This window comes from Limulus polyphemus, unplaced genomic scaffold (genome assembly GCF_000517525.1).
Source record: "Limulus polyphemus unplaced genomic scaffold, Limulus_polyphemus-2.1.2 Scaffold210, whole genome shotgun sequence".
Classification (NCBI taxonomy): Eukaryota; Metazoa; Arthropoda; class Merostomata; order Xiphosura; family Limulidae; genus Limulus; species Limulus polyphemus.
The window spans coordinates 443,732-453,737 of record NW_013665820.1 but is presented as its reverse complement, the minus strand read 5'-3'; the positions used below and the strand labels follow the sequence as shown (position 1 = coordinate 453,737).

At 31.0% G+C, this 10,006-nt stretch overlaps 1 protein-coding gene across 3 annotated transcripts in view; it reads right to left on the bottom strand.

Annotated features, from left to right (window-relative positions):
• LOC106478430 (ras association domain-containing protein 1-like) overlaps positions 1 to 10,006 on the bottom strand; it is a 70,256-nt gene that overhangs the window by 50,055 nt on the left and 10,195 nt on the right. For all 3 annotated transcript variants that reach the window (XR_002609899.1, XR_002609898.1, XM_022382015.1), the window contains exon 3: positions 907 to 1,126. Coding sequence is in view for 1 of the 3 variants with exons in the window: in XM_022382015.1 (XP_022237723.1) it covers positions 907 to 1,126 (220 nt within the window). In the remaining 2 variants the exon portion in view is untranslated. The remainder of the gene's footprint in view (positions 1 to 906; positions 1,127 to 10,006) is intronic.

The window sequence follows — 10,006 nt, the reverse complement described above, 5'->3', positions numbered from 1 at the left end:
TTTTTTTTTTTTTTTTTTTTTTTTTTTTTTTTTTTTTTTTTTTGTTTTCACATGTGCACAATGTGATGGTAACATCTAATAATTTAGACAAATAATATATTCTTGAATAAATAATGTATGGTTCTGAAAATACAACAATAAAGACTTGTTTGTAGATTATTAAGAGATCAGCATAGCTAAAGTAAAGAAAACAGTAACTAAAATTAAATTATGATAAGTTAAATATGTGAATAAGAAAGTATTGGTGGGATTTACATTATTTTATTGTCATACACTAATATCATTTGATGTTAAAAGTACTGTAAATATATATATTTTTTTTGTAAGTACAGGAAGATACAAAGAGAGATACCCCACTTATTTCTTGTGGGTGGATTATAATACACTAACGACACAAATTTAAGTCATTAAAATAGAATACTTGGCTTGTAACAGTCAGTTATACATCTAAAACAATGTGAATATTTTACCTAAAAAAATTAAACATGGTTATTCAAAAACTTTAGTGTGATATATTCTTCCAATAAGAAATCAGTGGAGTATCTCTTTGGTAATTAAAGGTACCACTCTTTGCCTATATTTATTTGAGGATTTTTGACTTGATGAGTCATTTCTAGGTATTTGCTTTCTTTACAAACTGTGTGTTTTAGAGGATGCTTACAATAAAGGGAGAATGATTGTTATCCTATGGTGGTTTCTTAAATATATTCTACTGGAACTGGAGCACTTTTGTTCAGATTTGTACAATACACTGATGGGTTCTTAACTATACGTAAAGGTGATTTTGTTTTTCCAATGAATATATCCCCACAAATATTACATTTAATTTGGTAAGCTGTAATTTCTTTTCATTACTTTAATGGTATTCTTGAATACTTAAAAATGTTTGTAATTTTGGGAACTTACTCCTACATCGCAAACACTGCTTGGATTTATAAACTCCCCAGATAAAGTCTCCACACAAGTCACACCAGGTTGGGTTCTTTAATTGAGCTGCTTGAAAATTGTGCCCCACTCCTCTTTCTGAAGGATCAAACTCACTGACTACACCAAAACTGGCAAGTTCTATAAATTCCCGCTTTGTCATGGTTCCAGTGATAATAGGATGACTACGTCGTGAGTCATGCTACAGTACACAGAGAAAGAAAAATTACTTAAAATTTTTTTTTAAATATCTAATGCAAAGATGAAAAAAAAAAGTTTCTTCTTGGAATGTATTAGTACATTTTAAAAATATATAAAAGAGACAGCTTAACAATTTACTTCAAAAATCAGAAAACTTAAAAAATAAATAAGAAAATAACAGCTATTTGAAGTAATTATTCACCAAGAAATAATATGTTACAATCTCAAGGACGTTGATTTATATGTAAGCATATGATGGACTGAACAAAATTTAAAAATATACCACTTTCATATCTTATATCCTGTTTTTCATTGAAGCTGTATTTTGACCCTCTTGAGGAGCCCTGATTATGCATGGTGTAAACCCCCCCTTTTTTTTAATAAAGTACTTCTTAATTTTGTTTATTTATTATCCATGTTAAGGAAAGGAAATTATTCAATATATTAAAGTTCCAAAAACGAAAATGAAAAGAAATTATTCAATCGTGGTTTATAAGTAACCTTACAATTACAGATATGGACCCCACTGTTTTTTAACCCATTATTTTAAAAAAATCATACACAAATTGCTTGTGGGTCCATGAATTTGTTTATTGTGATGTAAATATTGTAATTAAAGCAAACAATTGCCGCTGGAGTCTCCTATGTATTTTATGTAGAAAATGAGTGATTTCACAAAATATTTTGGCTTGTTCTTTACAGTGAGCATTGGAACAAGCAAAATCACAAAATTATTCAATATGACACAATATTTGGGCCACACTAGCAATGAAATTTATAAAGACAAGTCTAATTTGAGGGTTATCTGCACTACCATAACCATTTTTAGAAACAACAAGGGATCTATTGGTCCATCTAGGCTATCCCATCCTCTAAACTAAACTAAAACTATTAAATAGAAACAAAACCTCAAAGCCAACTCTTATCATTCATACAGTTATCAAGCTTTCACTTAAACTCACTTAAATTTACTGCCTCCACAACATATGAAGGCAACTTGTTCAAAAGGCCAACCACCCTGTTAGAAAAATAAAACTGTCTTAGCTGAAGATGACTACTACCCTGCCAAAATTTATATTTGTGTCCCCCTGTTCTACCATTCTCACCATTAAGTATGAAATAAAAAGATGATGTATCAACACCATAAATTCCCTTAACAATCTTAAACACCTCAATCAGATCCCTTCTAACTCTTCGTTTTTCAAGAGAAAACAATTTCAGAGACCTTAACCTTCCAGCCCAGGCACCATTCTAGTAGCCCTCCTCTGAACCTTTTTTAACAATTCAATGTCCTTCCTAAGGTAAGGAGCCCAAGACTGAACACAATACTCCAAATGTGGCCTACCCAGTTACCTGTACAATGAAATGATGATTTCTTTAGACTTGTATTCAACATAAAATCCTATTTGCCTTTCCACTAGCAACAGCACACTGCTTGGATGGCTTAAGAGACTGATCAACTATTACACCAAGATCCCTTTCTTTCATGATACTGTTAAGGTTATTTCCATCCATATTATGCTTATAATTCAAATTATGATAACCCACATGTATTATCTTGCATTTATTATAATCAAAACCCATTTGCCATTTATTCACCCAACTCACCAAATCCTTTTGTAAAGCAGCAGCATCCTCCTCACATCCAGCAACACTCAAGACTTTAATATCAATAAATTTAAGTAATTTATTGACCATTCCTTCACCTATGACATTGATGTAAATAAAAAAAAGCAGAGATCCTGAGATTAAGCCTTAAGGTACCCCACTTGCGGCATTAATCCAGTTTGACTGAACTCCATTTATAACAATCCTCTGCTTTCTTCCATTTCACCATTCTTCTATCCAATTAGCCAACTTATCCTCCACACCTACAGAGATAATTGTTTTTACTAGCCTTTTATGCGGCACCTTGTCAAATACTTTCTGAAAATCCAGATACATAAAATCTACACTCTTACCCATATCTACATAAGCAGTAACCTTTTCAAAGAATGTCAAAAAATTTGTAAAGCAAGATTTTCCCTTAGTGAAACCATGTTGACTATCCAATAAAATTCTAAACTCTGTTAAATGACTTGGCAAAGCATCTTTTATCAGACTTTCAAAAACTTTCCCCACAACTGATGTAAGACTAATAAGCCTATGATTATTGGAACAATTTTTACCACCTCCCTTGAAAAGAGGAGTAACATTAGCCAATTTCCAATACTCTGGTACCTGCCTACCATTCAAGGACTTACAAAAAATAGTAGCAAGTGGATCACATATCCAATCCTTAACCTCCTTCAAAAACCTTGCAGAAATATTATTTGGCCCAGGAGCCTTATCGTCCTTTAAACTTCCCAATTATTTCTTAACAAACTCAGAATTAATGTGGTCATATTGTCCAATTTTGTTCCCCTCTATCAATTGTTCAGGATGAGGAATATTGCTTAAATCTTCATTAGTAAAAACTGAAGAAAAAGCAGAATTTAATAACCCAGTCATCTCAAAATCATCAGATATGAGATTTACTTTACCATCCTTCAGAGATCCTACCCCATCCTAACATTTATTTTACTTTTAATGTACTTAAAAGAAACCCTTACTGCTAATTTTGAAATTTTTAGCCAACCTTTCTCATAGATCCTTTTTTGATGTCCTAATTTCCTGTTTGACCAACTTTCTTGATTTTCTATAATCTTCTAAGTCTCTCATCATACAAGTCAATTTAAATTGCTTAAACTGGTGATGCTTTTCTTTAATTTTATCCCTTATACCCTTTGTGAAGCCAACCTGGTTTTATACTTGCAGTCACCCTTTTCTTTCTATAAGGAATATGTTTATCTTGAATATTTAAAAATTTATCTTTAAAAATTTTCCACATTTGATCAGTGTCTCCAAATAACTCTGCTGCCCAATTAACAACAAATAATTCTTGTCACATCCCTTCAAAATTTGCTTTTTTTGAAATTTGTAACCAAAATATTATTCCCAAACTCATGTGCAGCAAAACACCGAACCTAATACAGCAATGATCACTTGCACCTAGATGTTCCCCAATTTCCACCCTCTCAACCATTTCTGTACTTGAAGTTAACAATAAATCTATTTCTAGTAGGTTCCTTGAACAACTGGTGAAGAAAACCATCTTGAACAATTTCCAAAAACCTTTCTGAAAAGAGAGAATGAAACTCTGTCATCACATGCCACTTAAACAACGCCTATTACAGTAAGTTGTTTTATTTACCAATTTCTCAGCATGCTTTTGTATATCTACAGTTTCTTCCAGCCTGTTCTGTAAAATGTAAATTCATTAATCATTTTAATGTGTTCTTTCTAAACTTCAGCCAATATCAACAACTTCTTGCTTAAAATTGTATGATGTTTTATACTTATAAAGTTATTTATTTTTTAAGTTTTTGAAGCTGATGGAGGAATTACAAAAAAATCCTGAAACACTGGTAATTAAACATTTCTCTGGTATTGTTGTGTTTTTATTATTTTTTATAAAACTTCTATTTCTACCTTACAAATCATATTAATATCTTCCACAAAGTCATCCAGTATCATTACAAGTTTTCTTCCAAATAGTAAACACTTTACTTTCTTTTTTTTACATGATTGGAGTGAATTTGTTTTCATCGGAATATTTATTATCAATCACACTGTAGCAAGAACCTTTAGTAATTTTATCACATGAAACCTAAGAACATTATTTTTAATCCAAACTCTATTTTTGTTCTATTGCATTAGAAAAGGGTTATATGTTTTTTCTTTATGGATATTGAATATGCATATCAAACACTGCAAACATGTCTTAAACAAAGATGTTCCAATCATCTGGAATGTTATCAAGCCAGTGGTCATTTACCACTCTGAAGAAGTAAATGCTATATAGGGCTTCTTATTGTCATTATTCTGCCACTACAATTATGTGGCTGGTATAGTAGTTATTATAGTACATTGTACAATATTCGTAAATAACAGACAGGAAGAAAAACAGAGTACTCAAAACTTGCAAGTTTCTGATTTTTAATTCAAAATTCATACAGTTTGATGTTTCTCAAACGTAAGAAACTTTAGAAAAAGTAAATTATGCTGGATCTTTATTTACATATATAATAAATATCTGGTTTAAGAAACTGGGATATGAGTATTTTGGCTAGACAGTTTGATTACTCACATTACCAGGATGTAATAACATACCACATGTATTTATCTGAAAGATGCAGCAAGTAGTTACAGCTGTCAGGTGCAACTTATGTCTGGGAGGGTACGAGTTTTGTTTTTTGTTAAATCTAATTACATAGTATCTTGTAGAGACTTTTACCAATAGAATATATATATGTCAATATATATGATGTCTGATCATACAAAATAAATCTGACCTAGATGTGCTGTAATTAAATACCTTACTGAATCTTTCTTGAATATGAAAAGCTTAAGAAACATAAGAATGTCAAAGGTGACAGGAGGCCATTAAATCCACCAATATCACTACTCCATCTGACAAAAGAATCGATTAATGCAATAAAAATTAAATGAAGCCATTCAGATCAATATTCCAAAACAAAAAAAAAGTTATGAAGTAATTAACACTAATGGCACACACCAAACAGTTCCACTAGAAAAATACTTTTGCTGAAGAACAAGTCTGGATATGGCCTTTTGAAGTGAATACATGTACACATGCTTTTCATATTTAAGCTTCCATTTCCAACTTTTCTCACTACTCAAATTACAGGCTCATGATACAAACCTCTGACAATCTTAAATATTGAAATCAAGTCACCTCTAGTTCTTATACATGTACAGTCCATAGTGCACAAGTTCAAATCTCTAGGTTAACATTCTAACACCAAGTTTTACTCTTAGTATCTTGTTACAGTATTTTCTCTAGCATGTAGGTATCTTCCTCATAATAAAAGGATCAAACTTAACACAGTATTCTATAGAAGATCTTACAAGTCTCATGATAACCTTTTTGTTTTTAAATCCAAAATAAACCTGTTTTCATCAGATTAGATAAGGAGATTTAGAATTTTTACTAATAATCATACCAAAACCTTTTTGTTTTCCACAGCATCAACATTCCTCTCATATAACAAGCATGCCATTAATTTCCATACTCTATGTGCATCAATTTACATTTCTTGATTCCACATTCTGACTTAGCCATTAAGACTATCTAGGTTAGTTTAGACAACAGAAACATTCTCTTCAGTATCAGCTCTTCCCAACATTTTTGTTTTGTTTGATTTATTTTGAATTTTGCACAAAGCTACATGTGCTAGCTGTCCCTAATTTATTATGATAGACTAGATGGAAAGTAGCTAGTCAACACCACCCACTGCCAACTCTTGGGCTACATTTTTATCTGTGAATAGTGGGATTAAATGTCACATTATAATTTCCCCATAGCTGAAAGGGCAAGCAGGTTCAGGAACTGAGATTCGAAACCATGACCCCCAGCATTTTAGTATCACATTCAAATGGTCTGGTGGTAAAGGCCTACAACTCCCAATCTGCAAGTTACAGATTTGAATCCTGTCATTAAATATGCTTGCCTTTTCAGTCAATCTCACTTTTTGTTAGTAAAAGAAGTGTCCAAAAGTTGGATATGGATGGTGATGACTAGCTGCTTTCTCACTAGCCTGTTAATTCTAAATTAGGGACAATTAGTGCAGACAGCCCTCAAGCTGCTTTGCTTAAAATTCAACAAACACAATATATTAATTTAGTACTTTTGCTGTTTGATAAGTTTATCTTTAATGTTTCTACTAATTCACTATGAATCTAAATTGAAAATTATTCTTTAATGTGACACCTCATGAATGACTTCACAAAACTCTACATTCAGGTTATCAAAAAGAGTAAATTCTTCTAAAGAAATTGTAGAAAATTTGTCAAAAAACTTTATTAACTTCGATGGTATGAAACCTCTTCTGAATATCATTTAATGAATGGCAACTTTCCAGGTTTATGATACCTAATAATATATTACAACACCTTGCTAACTACAGAACTCAAACTAACAGGCATGTAATCACCTGAGTTCTTTTCTAATTATCAAGAATTTCTCTAATGCCAAGTGACTTTTTGGATGATGATAGTTAAAGCCAACAGTACCTCATTACTTGGTTTCTTAAATACTTTAAGATAAATCTTGTTAAAGGCTGCTTTTTTCCAGAAACAAAGAATTGAAATGAAGTTCACCCAACTCGAGAGAAAGTAACTAGGATTATAATTTTCTTTATTAGTAAAAACAATAATTGAAAAGTTATTGAACACTAAAGCTATGCTCCCTTCTTCCAAAATATTTCCTTTGGAATTTATGAGTCTATAATTCTTGCCTTTCTTTTAGCAGGCAGCATAAGCATAAAAACCCTAAAGTTAAATTAGTGAAATAAGAGAATTTTATAATTCATTTTTTCTTAAGTTATAACTATAAAAACTTTTCATTTGTTTAAATGAAACTTAGCATCCTTTATTTCCCTAATAAATGTAATATGTTTTAAGTTTTGTAATTTTAATTAACAATTTAATACCTTCACTTAACTATTTATGGATGGTTTATGTTAAAACACAAGATTTTATATGAGAAATACATTTTATTTTCTTCAACTGTACTTTAAATAAACTACAATTTCCCAGGATTCATTAACCTATGGTTCAAAGTTAATGTATAATTGGTAGCATTTTTGTACCTAAAACTCTATTATTTTGCTAGTAGTTATTTGAAGCAGAAACATTCTACTTACACCTTAAATACAGTACATGTGAAAGCATACTTTTTAAAGACAAATATTTTAACATTTTTTCAAGTAACAGAAAGTTATTGCTAATAAATCCTCCCTATTAATAGTGCCAATTCATACCACCCTATAAAGACACCTAGGAGACTCACTCACATTTATGGTGCATTGGATAAAATTTCAAGGTATGATTGTGTTAAAACTTTGCAATATATCCCGATTCTCACTCCCAGCTTTGCTGAAAATGAATATACATCAATTAGGTGTTTGGATACTACTTTATCAGAATTCTTACTATGGAAAAATACACTGGATCAAGAACTGTAGCTAGCTTATTTATTATGATCTGAGTATGTGTTAAACAGAAGAAATAATGAATGCAACACTGAGAACTGTATTGACTTTATGTGCTTTTTTCTCTCTTTTTTATTTATAATATATCCTATTACCTTAACCGTGTATTGTATTTTTTTCTTTAATAAGCGAAAATCACTTTCAGGAAAAGTGCTACAGACAGTGTAATGCACTTTCAAGTATAAACATAATATAGCAAGAGAGAGTATTTTATAAATTCTCCTTGTTTGACTGATATTTGTTACTACACACTCTAAAAACTGTGAAATTTCTCCTTAGAATTATGCCAAATTAAAATGTCTGATGAAAAGTTTGAAATAATGGGTAGAGAAAAAAAAAAAGTGTTTGTTTATTTGTTTAGCTTAGTGCAAAGCCAAACAATGGGTTGTATGCACTCTCTCCATTATGGGAAATTGAACCCTGAATTTGTGTTATAAGTCCATAAATTTGCAGCTTACACACTGGAGGATTAGAGAGGAGTGAAGTCAGTGTAAGGGTTGAATATATGAATGTTACAGCATTTTCTAGTTTAATTGAACAAATTTCAAGAGCTGTAACTCTTGGTTAATTTGCAGGCCTTTATGAATATGTATAGTTTAGTATAACACACAGTTGTGTAAATACAGTGGTTTCATGCTAGAATGAGTTGTTTTTTTCTGAATTATCTCAGTTGCAATTGTAAGATAACAGGGATTCAAGGAGACTGGACCAGTACGTTGCATTTGAATTACCTTATATATTTGAAGAATAGAATCAGAAAAGATCAGAGTTGATAAAACACTAGTTTCATATGGCATATTTGGTACAGATTTTGTTATTTTTACTATACTCTTAATGGAAAAAGATATTTAAGCACTATAGGCCTACCCAATATTTGTAGTATAAAAATTATTGTCCCAGCCAAGCACAAAGTAGTTTCAGGTAAATACAGTCTACTACAAGGTAATGTGGGTTATCCAATCCATTTAAATCACCAGTGCTTTTTCTACACATATTTTCATACGAGTTAACAGCTAGTGAATAAGATTATTTTGCTATGAACTTTCCACGCAGATAAGAAAATCTCCCTACTTCCTTAAAAAGGTAACTTCAGTTGTGATTAAGCTAAATTTCTTTTACTTGCATTTCTGAAGTAAGGTCTGCTAAAACTGAAGGCCCATACTAATCTTACAAATGGTCTCAATACAAACATTAATATTCATTTACTTAAGCAGGGTGCTTATGGCCCTCATATACTTGTTCAAGAAATTGCAAATAAGGAAAAAATAATAATAAAAATCAAAAAAACATTTTTTTCATTCTATATTAATTTCTAAGTAATGTCACCAGAAGAAAAAAAGTCATTTGCAGAGTTAATAAATTGGGAGCCACTATTATTTAGCTAGCTACCACATGGACTCCTCACAAGTGCTTAAGGGTTAAAAGTGATGATGCTAAGATCACTAGTATTCAAGTGTTCTTGTACAATATAATTTTGAATTGTATTCTTTTTATGCTAAAAATGTCTAAAATACCATAATTTATAACAAGATACTTGCCATGTTCAATAAGAAAGTAACCACATCAATGTAAAATAAAAATAAAGGAAACAAAAAATTACTGAAAAGGTGATGATGTCAATAAACAAGCACAGTTAACAAACATAATTCAAGAGTAATAATGGCTGGAGACGGCTTAAATGGGTAATGAAGAAAAACTTTAATATAAGTTTAACATGACAGCAAATGTACAACGTTTCGACAAGGTTTTGATGATGACAAAACCTTGTCGAAACGTTGTACATTTGC